The sequence below is a fragment of the Sphaerodactylus townsendi genome, linkage group LG15, assembly GCF_021028975.2.
Source record: "Sphaerodactylus townsendi isolate TG3544 linkage group LG15, MPM_Stown_v2.3, whole genome shotgun sequence".
NCBI lineage: Eukaryota > Metazoa > Chordata > Lepidosauria > Squamata > Sphaerodactylidae > Sphaerodactylus > Sphaerodactylus townsendi.
In genome coordinates this window covers 4,925,557-4,948,166 of record NC_059439.1, presented here as the reverse complement: position 1 = coordinate 4,948,166, position 22,610 = coordinate 4,925,557, and the positions used below count along the sequence as shown (strand labels likewise).

Here is a 22,610-nt window from a genome sequence, read left to right as displayed (position 1 = left end):
ATCTGTCCACTGCTACTGATCCTTCTGTGCAGGACTTAATGATATGGTGTGTTGTAAGGTCACTTCTAGAGTATTCAAGTTTGTGGTATTTATTTATTTTATACCCCACTCTACCCGCTGTAGCAGGTCCAGAACAGTTTACATAATAAATTATACATAGTAAAATATAAAATATACAATAACAGGCAGAATAAAATATGATTACCGTATATACTCGTGTATAAGTCAACCCATATAAAAGTCGAGGCACCTAATTTTACCACCAAAAACTGAGAAAACTTATTGACTCGTGTATAAGGCTAGGGTGGTAACTCCAAAGCATGCGGGGGCAGAGAAGAGCCAGGGTGCCCACTCCCCACCGGATCACTCCCCCCCCCTCCCGCCTCCCGGATCCCCACAGCCCTTGGCTGCTCTGGTGTTTCCTTGCTTTTTGGGTTTCCAAGCAAGGAAACCCCAAAAGCAGGCAAATGCTCTGTCTGGTGTTTCCTTACTTGCAAGCAAGGAAACGCCAGAGCAGGCAGGGCCAGGGAAGAGCCGAGGCCACCCATGATGCTGGGTGCATGCCTGTGGGGCGCCCAGCAGGCTCCTGCCCACCGCCGCCCGTCTGCTGCCACCACCACCCCTCACTCACTCAGTCATCTTTTTTCTTTTGCAGGCTCTGCAGGCTCAGTTTCAGAGAAGCTGCCGCTCCGGGCAGCCTGTCTCTATCTTTCTTAAAAGGGATATGCTCCAAAGATTGCTTAAGCTTAATCAATCTTTGGAGCATTGCCCTTTTAAGAAAGATAGGGATAGGCTGCCGGGAGCGGCAGCTTCTCTGAAACCGAGCCTTCAGAGCCTGCAGGGAAAGAAAAAGATGACTGAGTGAGTGAGGGGAACGACAGGCGGCAGCGGGTGGCTCCGCGTATAAGTCGAGGGCTTTTTCAGCACAAAAAATGTGCTGAAAAACTCAACATCCGCGAGTATATAGGGTAGCTCCATATGGATGGAACTTTTGGATGCCCCAACCCTATCCCAGAACTCACAAAACAATAGAAAGGAGGAACAGGAAGGGGGGAAAGGAAGGTTGGGCCAGGTTTGGTTGGCACCCAGAAGCAAACAGAAGAACGTGCTCCGGAATCTTCTGCCATGGTTCAGGGACTTTGCAGCAGGAGTTCCTTGGCAAATTAAACCAGTGTGGGAAACTGGAAGGACAGTCAGCGTTGTGGACTGTGGTTAGTGCATCTGACTAGGACCTGGGAAACCTGCCTTCAAATCTCCAAGTAAAGCTCACCAGGACCCTCAGCCTACCATTTGTCACAGGGCTGTTGTGAAGCAACACAAGGATAAAAGAAATTATGTAGGCCCATCCAAGATAATTGGAGGAAGAGAGGGTTAGAAACAGATGGATAGAGATCCAGAATTGCAGCAGAAGCAGGAGTTAGAAGAAAACAAGGCAACACAGTATCAATGGGTAGCAGCACATAAAATTGCATGTTAAGTTCAGGGAGCCCTTGGGGGGCTGGGGCACACACAAATTGTGAGAGAGGGCCAGTTGTCCTATGACGGAATGTCCATCATGAGCAATATGCTGTGGCAGTTCGGAGACCTTACATGCCATTGGTTTTCAACGGAGATAGTGTATTAGTTTGACTCAGACTTTTGAATGCTAGGTAATACTGAGTGCTTGGCTGAGGGATGTGTGTTTGTTTCTTGTTTTATGTATCTGACTAGACCAGTGTATTTCTTTTGGGCACTCATTCCCCATAAAATATGCAATGCTTAGGATGGTTCTTTGCAAAGAATTTGGGTGGAAATAACATACACAGCAACATCAAAGATCATTATTAGGTGTACTAGCGCCATATTCAAACAGTAGCAGGGTCAGCTTTGGAACAGCTTCTAGATCAACTAAACTCTCCCTCTTCCAAATGACTTTCACAATAGAAATCTCAGGGTGAGGGGAGGGCAGGTGCACATCTGGATTCCATAGGCTGAGTACCTTATTCTGTGTACCTTTTCTCCTCACATCATTCTGTGCAGGGTCCTGGCAGAAGATTCAAAGTCACAGCCCATATAAGATCCTGGATTGGCTGGAAATATGTGTTTTAAATAAACAAAACAAGTAGCAAACTATGTCAAATTTTATTATTTATTTATTTTATTAAATGTATAGACCACCCTTCCCTGAAGGGCTCAGGGTGGTGAACAGCCACAGTAAAACAAAGCATTAAAACACACTAAAACCAGTACAGTACCCCAATATTTAAAACAGGAACCATATAAATATTAGTATCAGATGGTGTTGGACTCCCCCTCCCCCGCACCCTTGCAAACACGGGAGGCCAGACGGAATGGTGGCAGATGTACTTAGCCAGGCTGGCCAAATACCTGGCGGAACAGGTCCATCCTACAGGTCCTGTAGAAACTCTGCAAGTCCCACAGGGCCCTGATCTCCCTTGGGAGCCTGTTCCACCAGGTGGGGGCCAGGGCCATAAAGGCCAGCTGTGTAGAGGCCAGCCTGATTGCCTTTGGGCCAGGGATCACCAATAGGTCCTCCTCCGAGGAGCAGAGTGGCCTAACTGGGTGATATGGGGAGAGGCGGTCCCTCAGGTATGCAGGTCCGAGGCCGTGAATAGCTTTGAAGGTCAAAACCAACACTTTAAACATGATCCGGTACTCGATTGGCAGCCAGTGCAGATGATATAGGACCGGCGTAATCTGGTCCTTCTCGAAGTCCGCATGAGGAGCCTGGCTGCCACATTCTGTACGAGTTTTAATTTCCGGATCATGGCTAAAGGCAAGCCCGCGTAGAGTGAGTTACAGTAGTCTAGTCTGGAGGTGACCGCTGCATGAATCACAGTGGTCAGGTCGGGAAAGGTACGGGGCCAGTTGCTATGCCTGTCGCAGATGGTAAAAGACCGTCTGGGCTGTCCGTGTGACCTGGGCCTCCAGCAACAATGCCGGATCCAGGATCATCCCAAGGCTTTTGGCAGACGAGCTGTAAAGCCTCGCCGTACAGCATAGGCAGGCCAAAAGGCACCGAACGATCCCCTCGACCCAGCCACAGGACTTCCGTCTTTGTAGGGTTTAACTTCAGCCAACTCGCTCTCAACCAACCAGCCACAGCATCCAAACAACGCTGGAAAGCATCAGGGATCGAAGACGGGTGGCCCTCCATCGTGAACACAAGCTGCGTGTCGTCCGCATATTGGTGGCACTGCAGCCCGAAACTCCGGACTAAACTTGCCAGGGGGTGCATGTAGATGTTAAAAGGCATTGGGGAGAGGATCACTCCCTGCGGCACCCCACAAACTGTGGGATGTCACCTGGAGTTCTCTCCCCCCGAAGCCTCCTGCAGTCTCCAGTTTTGGAGAAAAGCGGCCAGCCAGCTTAGGGCTGACCCCCGAACTCCAATACCAGCGAGGCCGTGGACCAGAAGGTCATGCATTGAACGCTGCAGTGAGATCTAACAGCACCAGCAGCACCAAACCGCCTCTGTCCAAGTGAAGCCGGAGTTTTGTTATCCTTTAAAACCCGATGCTTTTTGTTGAGGACATTTGGTTCAACCTGTCTTTCTCTAGAAGATTTTTATCCTGCTTTCAAGGTTTTCACTGCCCCATTTTTCCCCACAATGTTTCAGGTAGGGTATGAGTGTGGATTCACTAGAAGTCATCTAGCCAGTGTCATGGCAGAGAGGGGATTTGAACCCCAATTCTAGCCTTCTCTAGCCACTGCCCTGCACTGGCTCTCTTGCTCAGCTGAGAATCATGGAAGGGATGACTTTTGCACATATCAATGAGCAGGGGTGCTGGCAGCAGGGACAGCAGCGTAAGAAAGCGAGACTGTAATTTTGAGACGGCAGGTAGCTGGAGCGAGGGCTAAAGGGATCGGCACTCGATCCCTTCCAGTCCAGCTTCCGTGCTGGGCATGGGACGGAGACCATCCTTGTCGCTACCACAGATACGCTCCGCATGCAGCTGGACCAAGGCGGATCGGCGCTGCTAGTATTGCTCCATCTTACTTCAGCGTTTGATGTGGTCGACCACGATCTTTTGGTCCACCGCCTGGCTGCTTCCGGGGTGCGGGGCACTGTCCTTCAGTAGATTGCCTTGTTTCTCCGGGATAGGGCTCAGCAGGTGTGGTGCGGGGACCAGGCCTCCCAAAGGTGCCCGCTTTCTTGTGGGGTACCCCAGGGGGCCTTGTTATCCCCGCTCTTGTTTAATATCTATATGCGACCCCTTGCTCAATTGGTGCGGAGCTTTGGGCTGGGTTGTCACCAATACGCTGATGACACCCAGCTCATTCTGTTGATGGAGAGGGGGGCGGCCTCTGCCCCTGCAGCTCTACAGCATTGTTTGGAGTTGGTTGCTGGTTGGTTGAGGCAGAGCAGGTTAAAACTTATTCCATCGAAGACGGAGGTCCTCCGGCTGGGCCACGGTGAGAGACCGAGGGATTTTCAGCCGCTGGTTTTGGAAGGGGCCATATTGGCCCCAACCTCTTTGGCTTGTAGCCTGGGAGTCCGCCTGGATTCCTCCCTTTCTATGGAGGGCCAGGTGGCCCATGTTACCCAGGTTGCTTTTTTCCATCTTTGCCAGGCCCGGCGGCTGGCCCCTCCCTCTCCCAGGCTGACCTGGCCACTGTGATCCATGCGACTGTCACGCTCTTCCTCCAGCTGTCCGGGCCCTGTGGGACCTTGGCGAGTTCCGCGGGGCCTGCAAGACTGAGCTGTTCCACTGGGCTTTTGGTGAGGCTGGCTGCAGATTGGCTGCCCCCTCATGAGACCCCTGCAATATTTTGTCATCCCTGGCAGTGCCCTATATTGGTTTCATCCTTAGGCGCTGCCAGCTCCTCCCGGCCTTAAGACCGGGTGCTACCAACGTGGTTTTTTAGACTGCCATCAGTTGATTTGTTATGCTGCATACTGAATTTTAAATGTTTTAAATGTATTTTATGTAATTTATTGGACATGATATTGTATTGTGAACCGCCTAGAGCCCTTCGGGGATAAGGCGGTCTATGAAATCAAACTAACTAACAAATAAATAAATAAAGGCTCAGCCCCCTCCCCATCCCTGACTTTTACCCGCATCTCTTTTCCCCCTCCCCAGGTACAAACAACTCAGAGTCCCGGAAAACCAAAAAGAAGAAGCCACACATGAGCCTGGTGGGGGGCGCTCCCGGGATGAGCTCCAACAAGAAGAAGCTGAAGCCGAAGCCCCTCGCTCCTCCCACCCCCAGCCTCTACGATGACATCAACTGAATGACTGACAGTGGGACAAGTCAGGATGAAAAGGCAAACGGGGCCAAGCCCCGGCACACTTTGGACCCAGCACGGGGGAAGGGAGATAGACTACATCTTCTCACACGTCTGTGTTTTTTAATGGAACTGAAGAGAGGTGGTTGCATGTCTCCCCTTTCCTCCTTCCCCCTACCTCTTTTGACTCACCTCGCACAGCTCACCTTTGTGTCCCTTGGGTGTGGAATGCAAGCACTGGACTGCCGGGGGACACTCACCTCTTCTGAGGGGAGAAGTGGGCATGGTTTGAGGCAGGGCCTCGAAGATGGGCCATGCCTCCACTGGCCAAGGCGTGGCCATTCCCCCCCCCCCTTTCCGCACGTGTCTATTTATTGTGATGTTGGTGGACATTCAATCATGGCTATATACACAGCAGCAGCAGCATATCACTTAGCAACACTAGAGACGGCTGGGTGAGGGCGGGGGGTTGTTGGGCTGTCTTATTTCCCCTGAGGCCTTCTGCTTTGCCAGGCCTGGCTTGGGAAGGAACGCCTTTCTGTTTTCTCCGTTCCCACTTCCTCTGTCTGCCTCCTCCTCAATTCAAGCAACTGGCATGGAGTGAGAGTTGTCCCCCTCTCTGGGCTTTTGCCATGATCCGTTGTCAAGAGGGTTTGTGGACAGCGGTCAATGCTGTGTTGTGGCCTTGTGGCTTCTGTTACAGCAGCCCTGCCCAATCCGAGCAAAGGTGGAGCAGGGCCGGAACAGAGGCTGGTTGTGGGGTTGCGGCTGGCATCGTTTAACCATTTCCCACTTGACTTCGTTTCCAAGGTCTTGTATGAAGCAGTGTTACGGATGGACAGGGGCAGTTTCTTTTCTATGCATGTTGGGAAGCCCGTGCAGATACTGGCTTCCCAAGTCACACGAAGGCCTGCCTGCCCACCGTCTGATTTTGCCCACTTGAAGAAAGCCATTGGAGGGTGGTGTTTGGTACATCTCTTGTACGCAAGGGTTATGGCTTTGTACACAAAGACATGCTACACAGCTCTGCTATTTAACATCTCCCAAGGAGAAGTTCATGGGGACCAGAGAGAATGGCTGAATTGTGGCCCATCATCTGTTAGTTCTTTGCTACTGTAGTATATTTGAGCGATCGATGGCTTCGCTGATCACTCTTTTTGCGAGTCTGAGCAAATCTTGCTGCATTGTTCACAGACAAAGGGAAGGGTTGGGGGCAGGCAGGTTGAAGCGTGTGAGGGGAATGTGAGCTCTCAGTGAGTGCAAGATGCCATTTCTTTTGCTTCTCTCCTGTGCCACCCGTACAACCCCCTTCCCAGCCCCAGTTTTATTCCTTCTGCCAATAGCTGCCATTTTTAAGATCTAGTGTCGTTAAGTCTTGGTGGTCCAACATCTGCAGATGGCTTGAAATGTCATGAAACTATGGCTGGAGTCTGGGCAATTTTTAGTCTTCTTTCCCTCCACCCCCACCCCAGTGTTTTCCTCCTCTTTTTTCTTCTTCTTCTTTTGCATTCTTTCCCAGTTTTAAGAAGCTTCTGGAACAGGAAGAGCCTCGTCCCCTCCGCTGATCAAGCTGTGCAAGACTAATGCATATAGGAAAGGTTATTTTGCACAGTTTCTTCACCCCAAAATCAGGCTTTCCCAATATGGGTCAGTTTAAGCAGGCTTGCACAATGGTGTGATGGTCTATTTTTAAGAATCTGGCATCTGCTGAGGGTGGCAGCTGATTCTTAAGTGAGGTCTGGATTTTTCCCACATTTTTCTCATAGCAGTTTGCGGGGGGGTTGGGGGAGGAATCCAGCAGAGGATCCTGCTTTGCCACCAGCAAATTCCCCGAGTTTGGTTCTAAAGAAAAGGATGCCAGCGTTCCTGACCTTCAGGTTTGCAGAAGTGGAAATTCTGTGGCTGAGTTCTTCTTAGCGTGTAATTAAACTCTCCCTTTACGTAGAAAATTGGCATGTCGGCCTTGTCCTCAAACATGCCAGTTCTTGGGAGGTCTGGAAATGTTGGAAGTCTGCCCTTTACCTAAGCATGAAACCCAGCACCAGCGTCACCTGCAGGCAGAAGGAGCACATTTGGGGAACAACTTGACTGCATGCTTACTTTTCAGAGAGCTCCCTCTCCAGGAACGGCACTCGGTATCTTTCTGGTGTACCCTTGGATGTTCCAAGGCTTCTATGTTCCCGTGTGTATGGCTGGTTCTGCTGCCCTGCAGCTGAGAAGAGGAGATGCTAAGGACTGGTGAGGGCCCAGGGGACTGAGCTAGGAGGTGGGAGTGATTCACCCAGCAGATGTTGATATTACATGTTCTTGTCTCTTCCCTGCCTACTCACCTTTTGTGGCTGTGGGTTGTTTCCAGGGGTCCCAGGCAGAAAGACAGCATTTGAAAGGGGTGGGGGTGGGAAGGGGTCAGGTCTTCCCAGTGCTACTCTTGCAAAAACATTGTTTGGCAAAAAAACACCGACAAACCACCTCTGCTTTTCCTTAATTTTTTGGAAAATATGATTCTAGGCTCAAGTCAGTCATGCAAGCCCCGTCAGGCAACGTGACTCTATGTAGAATGTCATTGTATTTAACTATTTGGAGCAAGTTAAATTTGGAGGGGGGGGAGAGCTGAGATGTACTTTGGTTCATACCAGGTTCAGCTATCCTTCCCTGCTTGACAGCAGATAGCGACACAGCTCTAATTGTTTGCAAAGCTGTAGACTGTTGCGACTTAAGTTTGACAGTAGTGCAAAAGATCTGGAGAGCTGGGATCCTTGCCTAACCTTCCATGTTGGCAATGAAAGGATTAAGTGAGAGGGGAATTTGGAGGTATAGCAACAGGGCATTTTGAATGTCAGCTTAGTCCGCAGAGGGATGGATCTGGCTCTCTTCAACAGGATGGAACTATACACACCCTCGGGCTCCGTATCTGCAGCTGCACCCATTATTTTTTATGGTAGGCCTGTTTCACTTGAAGAAAAATCCTGTATTCTATCATGAGTGGTCTGATCATGAAAGGTTTTTAATTTGTTGATGATGTACAAACTGCACCCATGTGATATATTTTTGAACACGTGCAGAAATCATTGAAGTAAGTAATGTACTGTGGTCTCGACTTTTTTATTATTATTTTTTTCCCGTTTTGCATATGTAATCTCAGCCTGTACAGGTAGGTAGGTAGCTTTAAAAAAAAAACCCTGTCAATCTGTAATTTTCTTCCCATCCATGGATTGTGGAATGCTCCTGTAAATAAACAGCAACTCTGCTTGGTATCTAAGCTTCAGAGTTCATTTGTTTTTTAATCAAAGGGGTAACTCTTTGCTCTTCTGTGTAGCATTATTAGAAAGGGTGGTAAAGAGAGGACAGTGACAATCTCAAGCATTTTGTACGTACATTGGGTGTGGATTGCTGTTTCACTCTTTGCAGGAAGCGGTAGAGGAGAGAATCTAGGGTTCAGAAGAAATCTTGGGGCCTCCATGTCAAGAACACCCCAAAGTTTTAAGTTTTCCAATCACAAATAAGGCTGAGCAATGTCTATTGCGGAAGAGTCACTCCTCTTCCCTATCTGCTGGCCTTCTGCAGTTTCAATCAGAGCTCCAGTCCAGAATGCTGTGAAGTGCAAGGCTCAGGGTCTTGTGTTTTTGCTCTAGCAGGACAAACTGTGTAGCCTGAGAATATGCTTTCTTTTAAAATTAAAATACACCTGTCATAGCGGCTGATATCAATTCAAAAGCATACAGGCGGCGCTGCTTGAAAACTCGCAGCCGCGTGCGATGGATAGTTCAGAGTGCCCAGTAAGTGAGCACAAAGGTCATCAGTGCTCTGAATAGCTCCTTAACACACCTCCACAAAAGGGAGCTCGCTCACACAAGTTAAGCAGTCATAATTCTAGTCTAGGTAACAGATCAGTTCACAGAACTTTGTGTTCTTGGCACAGGATTCTTAATGCTTCTGCCACTCCTTGGGGCATATCATTCCAGCCACTTTTAATTGTGATCTTTCAGATCAGTGGTCTTTCTCTGTCTGGACCTCATCTTTCAATCCCTAGATGGCCAAAACAAGACCCACTAAAGTATAAGCATACAAGGTCACGGTCATGAGACAGGAAGGCGGCAGTTCTCCCCCTTGTTAAGGCCAGAAGTAGGGACAGAAGACCAACAAAACCAGGGACATTTTACAAAAAGTCGGAGTACCAAGTTGTGAGCCCTACAGTGCAGGGCAAAGCCAAGTTGGAATCGTCTCAATTACTCCGTGACAACTCACTGTCCTGTTCCTCTCAGCTTACGTGCAAAGGGGGACAGGTGTCTTCTCCACCCAGGAGGGACTTCAAAGGGGTGCCAGGGCCCACCTGAGGAACCATGGGCTGAAGACTACACTTCTAGACCAGAAGGTAGGATGGAAAGGCCATAGCTGCAGCCTCTGTGAATGGGAACGGTGTGGGGCTCAGGATACATTTGTGACTGTCTTTTTGCTCTGCTTCCAGTTGTCATGCATAAAGAACAGAACTGTGCTAAACATGGAAACCCCAATCCACCATCCCACCTTAGCAAACGTGCAACTATTACTAGTCCTCTCATCCAATGGAAGAAGAGTTGTGTTTTATACTGCTTTTTTTCTACTGTAAGGCATTTCGAAGCAGCTTACAATCACTTCTCCCCTCCCCACAACAGACACCTTGTGAGGTAGGTGGTGCTGAGAGAGTTCTAAGAGAACTACGACTGGCTCAAAGTCACCCAGCAGGCTTCATGTGAAGGAGTGGGGAATCAAACCTGGTTCTCCAGATTAGTGTCTGCTACTCTTAATGACTGCACCATGCTTGCTGGAACAAAAAATCAGACCGCCTGTTAGTCATCTGTAGTCCGCTGATGGAGGAAAGAAACAGTTCTTTTGCACACAAAAGCATGCCTGCCTGGTGACTTGGAGGGGATTTTTACTTGCTGCAGAACTAGAGCCAACCTGTTTTTAAGAGTCAACATTTATTCCCACTTCACCTCACCGACAATTTCAACTAACTGCTGGGGGGGATTTAATCTGCATAGATTGTCACTGTAAGAATAATTTTCAGACATGGTATATTAAATTACAGGTTTACATACTGCCTCCGTTCTGCAAACTTACAAAGGCCTCAAATTTAAAGCTGCAGCCAATCACCATACATTGGTTTTCATCCAGCTGTGGTTGCCGGCTATCCAGTGTGGGCTTTCTTCAATGTTGGGGGCTGGAAATTTAAATGTCTTTTCCTTCCCCTTCTCGCCATTAAAAGACAAGGGGTTCAAAAGTCCCTCCACACGGGGAGATATTGGGGAAGGGGTAGGAGAAGAGGGCTGGCTAATGGGTTAAGATTATTCTGGAGTTCCATCTCGTGAGTGCTAAAAAAAGAAGCAATCATTCTATAAGTACCAAGTTGGAAAAAGCTCAACCCCAGCTCTGCCTTTGAGTTGCCGAATGCTGCAGTGACGTCTAAGGTGATATTTTAATGCCTACAACCAAATTCCAGCTGGTGCAGTTCTTACAGAGGATCAGCGACTTAGCAAGCCTCCCACCCAAAAGTTGCTCCTGAAAGGGGATGAAATCAGCAAGTGTCCAGTACAGCCTCCACTCCTGCAGGCTACACAACCTGATTACAAAGAACGGACGGGAGACCCCAACCGCAGCTGGTACCATTCTCCTATACAGCGAGCGGATGACTACGCAAATGGCCCAGACTGTCAGCAGGGTTCTTGGGAGCTCCCTCAGGAAGCAATGGCACACAAGTCGTTCAGCTATTCACAGGGCTGCAGCACACAAAGAGCGAGAGAGATGTTCTCAGCTTGGAGCCCATGCAGTTAAGGTGAGCCAGGCATGTTCCGAAACAGCCCAAGGCGGGGGCAGGGGGGGAGGACATTGGGAGGCACCGTTTGCTCAACCCCAGGGAAGGGCTAAAGGTATTAGCATTTCAGGGCTGTTGCCAGGACGAGGGACGTCTCATTATGTGACTATCACATAACGGGGTTTACAGTAGGTTGCGGCGGAAAAGCATGAGCCAAGGTCATTTCTTCCATGTTTTCCAAAGCAGCAGCAAAACAAGAGGCGAGAAGTCCTTTCCTCTGGTGTGAGCCTCAAGGATGGTCTTTAAATACATGAGTGGTAAGTGGCAGTTGACTCAGACTATCTTACATACTCTTCGGAATACTTGGCAAGTTCCTGGTCCTCATGGTTGCGGAGAAAAAAACACGGTGAAATAAAGCCACGTTTCCCCCCAGCAGCAGAGAAGTCTGAAGACCTAGAGGAAATGCTTCAAGTATGTGGGGATTGTTTAATACCTGTGGCAGGTGGCGAGAACTCCAAAAGCAAGTAACTAGGGACTGCCCTAGCGGCTGTTCAACTTTTGCCTGCCTTCCACAAACAAAAATACCCAATTTGGGTGGCTTTGGAAAATATTTAGTGAACTTGCATGGTTTTTAAATTTAAAAGTCCATGTGGGGATATTTCCTCCCACTTCCTTCCAATAATGTTGACTTCTGCGTTAAGAGCTCTCCCCAAGAGCTTGATTACTTGCGGGGTAAACAAGAGAAAAGTATGAAAAGAGAGGGTCTGTGCCAGCCCAGGCCTTTCCCCACCGTGCCGCTCCTCACCGTCCGTACATTCCAAAAACGAGGAAACTGAAAAATACAGTTACCCCTACTAAGGAGATGGTGGCTGGGGCTGTGAAGAGCTGGCGGTAGTTGAGGCGGAAATACCAGATGACGGCCAACATCACCACAAAGACAGGAATCATTAGGTTGCCCATATTTAAAGCGACACCTCCAGCCTCTGAAGGGGCCACCGCTGTGTCCGGAATGGCGGAGACAGCAGCCTGCGAGAGGTGGCAGTGGATGACGCAGTTGTCCAGGATGTTGAGGGAGCGGAGCGTCCGAGCCTGGTCCTGAAGAAGCTGGCCCTGGTAGATAAACTTCATCTGGTTTTCCTGTCCTGGAAAGTATTTGCTTCGTAAAGAAAGAAGGGGAAACAAGAGATAATTACGTAGAGCAGAGCAAAGGTCTCCTGGGGCACCGTGATACCCAACAAAATCTTTCCTGGTGTCTGTTTTGAGAAAGTGAGTGGGGTCACAAGGGATCCTCCCCATCAGAGTTTTTGATTGCCCATCTGAGATCTGATTGGCTGCGCAGATTAGAAGAGTGTTTCAGCAACAGCTGCCAGTATAGTGTTGGTGTTATTCTTTGTCTGACTACTCCTTCCCTACGTATCTTCAAAATGTACTCCTCTTATCCCTTGTACTTCGGCTTCTTCTGCGCGTGCTCCACCTCCCACGTGGTCATTTTGGGGGTTGTGTCCATTGCCCTGTTTCAAAATTCTAAAGCTACCCACAGGGTCAAAAAGATTGAGGACCCCTGGATAAGCCACAGTATCTTAAAACTGAATTCTGATGCAGGTAGTTTTAGAAACCAGTCAGCAGTGAAGTAGGTCAGACTGAGCGGATGTGACTGGTCCAAGATCTCCCTATCCCAGTGGTGGCGAACCTTTGGCACTCCAGATGTTATGGACTACAATTCCCATCAGCCCCTGCCAGCACAGCCAATTGGCCATGCTGGCAGGGGCTGATGGGAATTGTAGTCCATAACATCTGGAGTGCCAAAGGTTCGCCACCACTGCCCTATCCTTATCCCTCTTGTTCTTTCCTTCCTTCCCTTCCCTCTGCCCTCCCCCTCTCCCTGCCCTCCCCTTAGTCAGTCTTATGGCGCCGTTAGGAAATTTGATGAGAATTGTAAGAGAGTTTCACGCCTGGAATCAACTGGCTGTGGCGGGCTTTCCAGGCTGTGTGTTCACATTTCACCTGCATCTGTGGCTGGCATCTTCCAAGGCATGTCATGGTGGGATGGGTTTCTCTCCTGGACACAGAAAGAAACAAATCCCACTGTGACATGCCTCTGTAAATGTCAGTCACAGATGCGGGCAAAGCGTTAGGAGGAAAAAATACCAGACCGTGGCCACACAGCCTGGAAAACCCACCACAGCCAGAGAACAGTCTCTCTCTCCTCCCTGCCCCTCCCCCAACATGACTTTCAAAACTGGGGTGCAGCAGGGTTCTAATCTCTCCCAATACTTCCCAGAATTTAACAGAAGGCAGAGGGAAAGGGAATCAACCCCCTCCTCCCACAAAGCAATACCTAAAAAATGGGAAAGATGCAAAAAAAAGAGGGGGGAATTCTGAGAGAATCTGGGGATGGAATGTGTGTATTTGTGTGTGTGAGAGAGGGGGAGAGTGAAATATCAAACACAGGCCAAGGGGGAAAGAAAAACAGAACAGTTGTTCCCCTTGGTGGGCGCTGTTAACCCACCAACAATTTTCTAGAGTTCACTGTATTTCTCTGTTCAATGGGCTTTACTGCTAGTAATAAATAAATAAGTTTCCATGGGAGAAGTAGGGATTTGAATCTGGACCTCCTGGATCCTAGTACTGCACTCTAACCACAACACCACGCTGTCTCTTGTCAACAGAGTTACGGCCCAACCTATGTCAGGGGTCTCATGCCACTCATAATGTGGAGGATTCTCCTTGGCCCCACTTCCACATGTTGCAGCAGCAAACTCCTGCCTAGCAACCTCCTCAGAACACTTAGCTAATCAAAAGGAGTCCTCGCTTAGATTTTGGTAGCAGCCGGCCACTTTGCACGATGCAGAGGCAAGCAATGGCGAACCACCTCCAAAGGTCTCTTGCCTTGAAAACCTCACAGGGGGTTGCTTAAGTCAGCTGTGACTTGACAACAAAAAGAAAAAAGATACTTTGCATTAAAGAACAAAGCCCTGGCCTTAGTCCAGACTTGCTTCGTTCATCTTTAAAACAAATCACACTTATGATGATGATGAGGAGGAGGAGGAGGAGGAGGAGGAGGAAGAAGAAGAGGAAGAAGAAGAGGTAGAAGTGGTAGTAGTTTTATATACCGCCCTCCCCTGAAGGACACTGGGCGATGCACAACATTTCACTTCTGCCAGTTAATTTTCAGATGAAGAAACATAGTTTTTGAAAAGCTATTCAGAATCAGAATTCAAAATAACCTGGAAAGATTAGAGAGCTGGGCCAAAACAAACAAAATGAATTTCAGCAGATATAAATGTAAGAAACTACGCTTAGGCAGAAAAAATGCACAGATATAGAATGGGTGACAAGATCTGGATGTCTTAGTAGACCACAAACTGAACATGAGTCAGCAGTGTGATACAGCAGCCAAGAAAGCCAATGTGATTCTGGGCTGTATCAATAGGAGTATAGTGTCTAGATCGAGGGATGTAATTGTACCTCTCGATTCTGCATTGGTTCGACCTCACCTGAAATATGGTATACAGTTCTGGACACCGCAATTCAAGGATACTGACAAGCTGGAACGAGTCCAGAGGAGGGCAACCAACATGGTAAAAGGTCTGGAATCCATGCCCTACGAGGAGAGACTTAGGGAACTGGGTATGTTTAGTTTGGTGAAGAGGTGACATGATGGCCATGTTTAGATATTTGAAGGGATGTCATGTTGGAGCAAGCTTGTTTTCTGCTGATCCGGAGACTAGGACCAGGAGTAATGGGTTCAAAGTGAAGGAAAAGAGATTCCACATAAACATCAGGAAAAACCTTGTGACAGTAAGGGCTGTTTGACAGTTACAGAATGCACTCACCTCGGAGTGTGTGGTGGGAGTCTCCTCCCTTTGGAGGTTTTAAAGTCCTGAGGCTGGATGGCCATCTGTCAGGAGTGCTTGGACTGTGTGTTCCTGCATTTTAGGGGGTTGGACTTGATGGCCCTTGGGGTCTCTTCCAACTCTATGATTCAATAACCCCATATTCACCATCAAGGTATTTGCTTGCATGGACTCATGCCAAGAGTTTTGGGAGCCAGGGCAACCATGCACCGGTTCTGTTCCAATGGACTGGATAGGCAGAATGGAGCAGTTGAGTAGTGGTAGTGGCTAAAAGTTATCATCTGTGGCCAGGAAATCCCCAATTTTATTCTCTCAGACTGACTGCCCTTTTGCAACAAGGCTTATCTTACAGAGTTGTTCCAAAGACTGGTAAAATCATGCCCCGGAAGTGAATACTTTGAAATGTTACCACATTGTGAAAAAACAGTCTTGCTATTAGCCATATCATCAAGCCTGGGTGCCAAGCACGGTTAATCAGTGCATATGGCACTCTGCAGATGGGTTTCTGTGGCTGCCCTCAGCTCGCTGAACTGAGCTGAGTAGTTCTGGAAACGCATGCATGCGCAGACATGCCTTCAGAGCCAACAGCACTCACCTGCCCAGGGATGCCAACAGTGTCCTCCGGCCTCACCATAGCCACCTCCTCTGTATCGTTGAGGAATTTGAGGCGCACCTTGATAAGCCCTGAATTAGATTCATTTTCAACTGGGAGAGGTGCTGTTTGGGGAAGTCTCTGATGCTCTGGGGAGACAGCCACGCTAGAAAAGGTCCTTTGGGGAAGGCCTTGAATGTCCAACAGGCGGTCGAGGGTAGCATCAGAGCCACTGTTGCTGTCCCCTTGCTCAACGGCAGGGCCTGAGTCAGGGGCAGGGCCCTCTTCAGCCTTCTCTTCAGCACCTTCCGTGGTGCCCTGGGGCTCAGAGTGTTCTGAGACCATAGAATTCCCTACATAGTGGTCTATAGGGCTCAGGTGGATCACTGGCGAGTCTCTGGCAGCCACAACGGTTCCCAGAAAAGGACTGCCACCATCTGCAACGTATGTGGAAAGCCAAGAGAGAACCAGTGCTGTGATGAGGACTATCACGCCAGCTACCACAGTCACTTCATCACCCACACCTTCGATGAGAGTCACTTCAGGGGACTCCATCTCTTGGCTTTGGGTAGAAAAGCAAAAGGCAAAGGCGGACCCTCCGGTCTGGAAAGGAGAGGCAGTCAGATGGCATCAGAGGAAGAGGGGAGGCCCATAAATCTCTTCACCTAAACGACAGAAAAAGAGCTATGAGTAAGGGGGCAGAACCTATTTTCCCCAAGACAGACAGGCCAGCTGTATTCCCTCTGCCTCCCTCCTTAAAGGTTAGGAAAGGGGAATCTGAAGGACAGTGGGGAATTGGGTGACCCTGAGCGCCTCACACCCTCAAACTTGGCCTACTCTACTTCAAAGGGTTTGTGTGAGGATAAAATGGGGGAGCGGGGGCTCTTTGGAAAATTTACAAGATAAACGGCTCAAGGAGATCAAGTCTGATCAGGAACTCCAGCAGGTACAGAGCGTCTCATCCAGTGCTATCACTCATTCGAGCAAAATCCTCTGCTGAAGGTGCCACTATACCAAAGGGAAAGATCAGCAACTGACAATACACCAGCATTCTCTGTCGTGGCTCCCACTTTGTGGAGCAGCCTGCCTGACGTCAGGAAGACTCCCACACATCAGTCATTCCACAGGATATGGAAAGCAGAAGTATTCAGGAAGCAATAAAGATTTTGCTGTTTTATTATCTTTATTTGACTACACTTTCATTTCCTACGTCATTTGTTGTATGATATTTTTATTTTCATCAGATAAGCCCCCCCTTTTCTCAAAGTGGTTTACACTGTTCTATTCTCCTCTGTTTTATCTTCACAATACCTGGGTGAGGTAGAGTAGTCTGACAGAACATGCCTGGCTTATGGTCACTCAGAGAGCCTCCATAGCACAGTGCAGCCTGAACCTGGGTCTCCCCATTCCTAGTCCAATACTCTGGCCATTATAGCATCCTACTTCTTGCGCCTTTAGACTGTTTACATTGCATTCTAATTGCAATTCCAGTCCTATGACAAAGCTCATGGGATGTATCATGCTGTCTGTCTGTATTTTTGTATTTTGTAACCTATTTTGACTCTCAGGAAGAAAGGTGGCCTATAAATAAAACAAGTAAACAAATAAAGGCCCTGGCAGTCACTGTTAGCAGTCTTGGGCATCTCGCCAACTCTGCTTCGGCTTCCTAGATATATAATGGGACACCTCCCAACCTGTCAAAAAAAAACCCAACAAAAAACAACAACAAAAAGACCTACAAAGAACACAGCTGCCTCAAGATAACAGAAATTGCCATTTGTAGTCCCAGTTTCTTCAGTGAAATGAGTGATAAGCTGCCAGAGACAATTTAGGTATCTGCTTGGGGTTCTATGCTGCCTATAGGCTTTCAAATTCAAGCCACTACATCAAAAAATGCATCATGAGTCCTGCTTCCTAGAATAATCTTAAGGGCACACCAAGACAGCCAGTAGCAAAGATTCCAGCCTCTCCTCATTGTCTCACCCAGAGCCCAACAATGGGCTCAAAGCAGCCTCCTAATTATGGGAAGAGGGAGGGTGTAGAACGCCAGATAAAGAAATATACATGGGGGGCTACTCCTTTTTGTTGACAGCCTGTTGGAGAACACAGCAAAAAGAAACCTGAGCTGTGTCTTTTCTCCACGCTTGATCCAAGCGGCAGCAAGGAAGAGATACCACCCCGATGTGGCCCTTCTCAATTTATAGGGCTCCTGTCTCAACCCCAATTGGCTGCACCTGATGATGCAGAAGTGGGTTCCAAGCAGCCTCAGTCTTCCAGGAGCCTTCTCAAAATGGGAGCAACAAATTGCTAGAAGACTAAACAAAAGCTTCCTTGTCAGTGACTGAACCCAGCTGTGCTTTCTGTTGAGCCTCTGTTTTTCCTCACCCCTCCCACTTCCAAGAGTTCTTCTATTAGCACACAGCCTGTCTTCAGTTTTCCCTGGTCTTTCTTATTTGCTTATCTGCCTCCTGATCTCCATTCCTACATATCCTCCTTGTGCCTTGTCTTGAATGAAATACCTTTAAAAGTACTCTGATGGCCAGGAGCTCCAGCCATAATCCTGAGGTCCTTCTGAAATGTTGCCAATCCTGCTTCTGGAACTCTACCTATAAACAGGTAAAAATAATCAGTACCTTTAAAACAGTTTTTCCTGTTTAACTCTTGCAAACTCCTCCCAATGCTCTCTCTCCCCAAATGTGGTGCCACTGGACTAGGGAGGCCAGCCTCCAGGTGGGACCTGGGGATCCCCTGGATTCACAGCTCAGCTCCACACTGCAGAGATCAGTTCCCATGCAGAACATGGCTGCTTTGGAAGGTGGACTCTATGGCATTCTACCTCACTGAGGTCCCTGTCCTCCCTAAGCTCCATCCCCAAACTGCCAGGATTTTCTCAACATTGACCTGGCAATCCTACTCTCCCACCCCAGTGGCAGTCCAAGGGGACCTGGCCCCCTACAGTCTCTTGCATTCCCATTGAAACAGTAAAAATCGGGCCTTACGTTTGCATCTATGAATATAAATAAGCTGAGGCACATTTTGTTCATTCCCGCCCCCTCCCCTCCCCTCCCCTCCCCTCCCAGTTCTCTGGTTTGGTCAGGCGTGAAGGGCCGCCAAGTGAGGTGGGTGGGTTGAGAGAGGTTTGGAGAGAACTGTGACTAGCCCAAGGTCACCCATCTGGAATGTAGGAGTGGGGAAACAAATCCAGTTCACCAGATAAGACTCCGCTGCCCATGTGGAGGAGAGGAATCAAACCCGGTTCTCCAGATTAGAGTGCAGCTGCTCTTGACCACTACACCACGGAAGCCTAAAGGGGAGCACAAAAGGGCCGGGGGGTTATATTCTGGGTGGGAGGGGGACAGAAAGGGCGCGGACTCTGGGAAAGGAGCCTCATAATAGGGGGCTGCGGGGGGGGGGGGCTTTTAGGGGGAGGGGCTGGCGTGATGCTGTCACTCACCTGGCCTTTCCCCCCTCCCTTTTCTCTCTGTCTGTCTCTTCCTTCCGACACTCGGAGGGCAACGTCACGTCACCAGCGCCCGCCTCTACAACGTCACTTAGAAGCGCTTGCCGCGATGAAGGGAGGGTTTATTACCAAAGCAACGGCGGTAGATGGCGTATAAGGACCGCGACGAAGGAATTTTTAAAATATATATCATATATATATATATTTAAAAAATTCCTTCGTCGCGGTCCTTATACGCCACCTACCGCCGTTGCTTTATATATATATATAAGGTCGTTATTGTTGTTAAACTTTTACCAATAGTCCGGGAATCTAAGTGGCAGCAGAAACAAGGGCCTAATAAAAAAAAAAAAAAGAGTCCGACCTTCATAGTTGCCGCCACCGACAGACCCCCGAAAGGCCTGGCGCTATGGCAACCGGTGTGGTGACGTATAATGGGCGCGCCCACAGCTCAATGTTTGGAGTGTGGGGTCAGTTACGGCGGTCGGTCGGTCGGTTTTAAATTAAGCTTGATCTGCAGGTGGAGGGGGTAATACAGCGAAAGCGTTTTAGGATGTCAGGTTGCCATCCTCCAGGTTGCACCTGGAGATCTCCTGCTGTTGCCATTAACTTGCAAACTTATTGTACCATAATGACCTTCTCACCTCAACCCCGCCCCTCCATCCCCAAAATCTCCCAAGTATTTCCCAACCTAGAGCTGGAAACCCTACTTAAAAAGGTCAAAGTGTAGGTGAGTCCAGCCATCCTCCAAGGGCCATTCTTGCAGCTTAAGTGGCACTTTTTCCAATGGCCAAATCAGTGATATTGCGTGTCTGACCCAACTAGCCCAATCTGGTAATGGCATCCTCCACCAACCCTGCACACAGGGCAGGGGCGGAGGGGTGGCCATAATTCCACATTAATCCTTCATCTTGAACACATGAATCAAACCACTGGTCCTTCAAAGACAGTACTGTCAGACTGGCAGCAGCTCTCCAAAGCCTCAGGTCGAGGTCTTTCACATCACCTAGCACCTGGTCCTTTTAGTGGGAGAGGCTGCCTGCAAAGCAGAGGCTCTTGCACTGAGCCACAGCCCCTCTTCACAGGCCTCCTTTCCAAAGTGTAGCTGGCATTGGTTATATGCTCTTTATGTTGGGGAAATAAGGATAGATTAGGAATTCTGGTTGTTTACTGGCCACCCAGCTCTCCAGTGGCCACCTTCTCTGAGTTGGCAGAAGTGCTCTGATGTCATGATGAAAACACTCAGATTGATATTTTGCACTGAATCTCTGAAGGAAGATCTTATTTCAAGGTTAGAGAACCAGCCTGAACTGTGGCCTGACCACTGTCTACTGAAAACAAAGGTGACATTGGCACTGACACCCCACAAAAAATGGGAGTCCTGGATAAATTGATCTATTGTCCAGAGCTCATGGAGTATTCCAAGATGCACTGGGAGATTTTGGGATTCCAACCCTTTGCCTTACTGAGGCCTTGGTGAGAACTTAGAATGTGAAGTTCCTCAGTGCCATCAACAATATTGCTTCTCACTGACTTCTTTCACTCTTATGAAGAAAGCCAGCCCTGTGGTGTACTGCAGAGCTGAGTGACCCAAAGAGGGCCAGATGACATCTGGAAAGAAACTAGTGGAAAACTTGCACTGAATCCAACAGGGTATGCTACAGAGCTCATTGGAAAACTTATGAGGCAGTGGTGATAGCAGCAAAGCAGCATCATTTTTTGCAACCATTGTATCAGCTGCCTAATGACCCTTCCAACTATTTAAGGTGTCCTGTCATCTGCTGACTCCTAAATTTGAATCTTTGCTGTTCCAGGAACTGACAATTAACTGTAATGTGTTTTCAAGAATCTTTGCTGAAAAAAATGTGTCGTTTTATGCTCCAATCCAGATTCTACTGGTAAGATAGGGCTAGCAGATGAAATGCCTAAGATATCATCTGGTCTATTCATGGACCATTTCAACCTAGTTACTGGGATGGATATTAACAAGATCCTGGGACTGGTGAAGATCACCACATGCACACTGGACCCTTGCCTATCTCAACCTTAAACCATGTAAAAACCACACAAATGACTATCAAAAACCAGTTACTAGCTCAGGGCATTGTCCCTAAATCAGTCAAAAAGGTGGTCAGCCATCAATTACTCAAAAAAAAAATCTAGAAAAGAAATACATTACTAATTGCCACCCCGTCTCTAATCTCCCCATTCTGAGCAAAGTGATTGAGATTGCAGTAGTGGACAAACTCCAAATCTTCCTGGACAACTCATGAGCTCTAGACCCTTTCCAATGTGCCTTCAGGCCAGTCTATGGGACAGAGACAGTGGCTTTAGATGATGACCTCCATCTGAGTAGACAAAGGTCATACTTCTTTGTTGCTCCTGGATCTATCTGCAGCCTTTCATACACCATGTTCAAAGTCCTTCATGGCCTTGGTCTCTCTTAGCTTCAGGACTACCTCTCTCCCTAGGCTTCACTATGATATCTTTGATGATCCCAGAAGGCCTTCTGCAGGATCAACTCTGCCAGTGGATGAAATCAATAACCACCAGGACTCATGCATTCTGTATAGGGAGCCCCTATATAATATCCTCAGACTATGCAGCAGAATTATTCAAGAGAACTTTTTGTATAGATAAATAGAACTGCCTTTTTTTGCCACAAAGTCACACTTATGGCGACCCCCATAGGGTTTTCAAGGCACGAGACATTGAGAGGTGGTTTGTAGTTGTTTGCCTCTGCATCATGACCCAAGTATTCCTTAGAAGTCTCCCATCCAAATACTAACCAGGATAAGGGCTGAGAGGTGTGACTGGCCCAGGGTCACTCAGCAAGTTTTCCATGGCAGAGCAGGGATTCGAACCTGGCTTTCCCATACCCCTTAACAACTACGCTACCCTGGCTCTCTAAACAGAACTACACTGTAATGAATGGTCAAAAAGTTGCATTAATGGTGCCCCCTCCTCCCTGTGGCCCTGACATCTAGGCCACATACCATCAAATGAGACTCGCCATGCCTCCCTTCCTAGGGGAGAGGGAATTTTAAATGTGGAACACTGGGCGCCAATTAACTATTAACTATTTATTAATTATATCTCAATCCATTGAGACTGTGCAAACCAAATTTCTGGTCTTATCACTGCTTTTAAATGTTTAACCTGTTTTATACTGTCTTTTTACATGCTGTACACCGCCCAGAGCCCTTCAGGGATGGGGCGGTATAAAAGCCTAAATAAATAAATAAATAAATAAAAATTAATAAAGAGACAAGAGACTCTGGCCTAGACCACTGTATTGCTACCTAACACTGTAAGTATGCTCCAGGCAAGGTAGTTTCTACACCATTTACAGTGGAGTCCTGTCCAGAGTTACTCCAGTCTAATCCCATTGACATTAATGGGCTTAGACTAGCATAACTGTCCTTAGGACTGCACTGTTAATAGATCATGTTGAAAAGTTCATGCTGTGTTTCAACTCTGTGAGATTTTTGTTTGTTTTCAGACTTCTGCAGTCTGTATTGAAGTGTTCACTATTGTAGTGTTCACTGACTTACACTATGTAATCCACCTTGAGTCTCAGCAAGAAAGGCAATTAATTAAGGCAAATAATTAAGTTGGAGAGCCAAATTCTTCCAGAGGCACCTTACAGACCAAGATTGGGAGTATAAGCTACGGGA

The 22,610-nt window shown here is 48.2% G+C and overlaps 2 protein-coding genes across 5 annotated transcripts in view; one reads left to right on the top strand and one right to left on the bottom strand.

The window, feature by feature from the left end:
• ATXN7L3 (ataxin 7 like 3) overlaps positions 1-8,492 on the top strand; it is a 42,144-nt gene extending 33,652 nt beyond the window's left edge. For all 4 annotated transcript variants that reach the window (XM_048516886.1, XM_048516885.1, XM_048516884.1 and 1 more), the window contains one exon: positions 5,088-8,492. In XM_048516886.1, the coding sequence (XP_048372843.1) occupies positions 5,088-5,239 (152 nt within the window). In that variant the 3' untranslated portion in view covers positions 5,240-8,492. The remainder of the gene's footprint in view (positions 1-5,087) is intronic.
• Positions 8,320-19,050, bottom strand: TMUB2 (transmembrane and ubiquitin like domain containing 2). The gene is made up of 4 exons (XM_048516887.1): positions 18,928-19,050; positions 17,993-18,079; positions 15,490-16,138; positions 8,320-12,192 (listed from the first exon to the last, which is right to left on the bottom strand). The coding sequence occupies exons 3-4, from the start codon at positions 16,026-16,028 to the stop codon at positions 11,826-11,828; spliced, it is 906 nt and encodes a 301-aa protein (XP_048372844.1). The 5' UTR covers positions 16,029-16,138; positions 17,993-18,079; positions 18,928-19,050; the 3' UTR covers positions 8,320-11,825.
• Between the last annotated feature and the right edge of the window lie 3,560 nt (positions 19,051-22,610).

What these genes read in the sequence shown, in the direction of transcription:
- TMUB2 (XM_048516887.1), bottom strand. Translation starts at nt 16,028, where the DNA reads ATGGAGTCCCCTGAAGTGACTCTCATCGAAGGTGTGGGTGATGAAGTG. An exon ending in AGGCCGGAGGACACTGTTGG is followed by an intron (nt 12,193 to 15,489) that starts CATCCCTGGGCA and finishes GTTTCCCCTTCT; the next exon opens with TTCTTTACGAAGCAAATACT.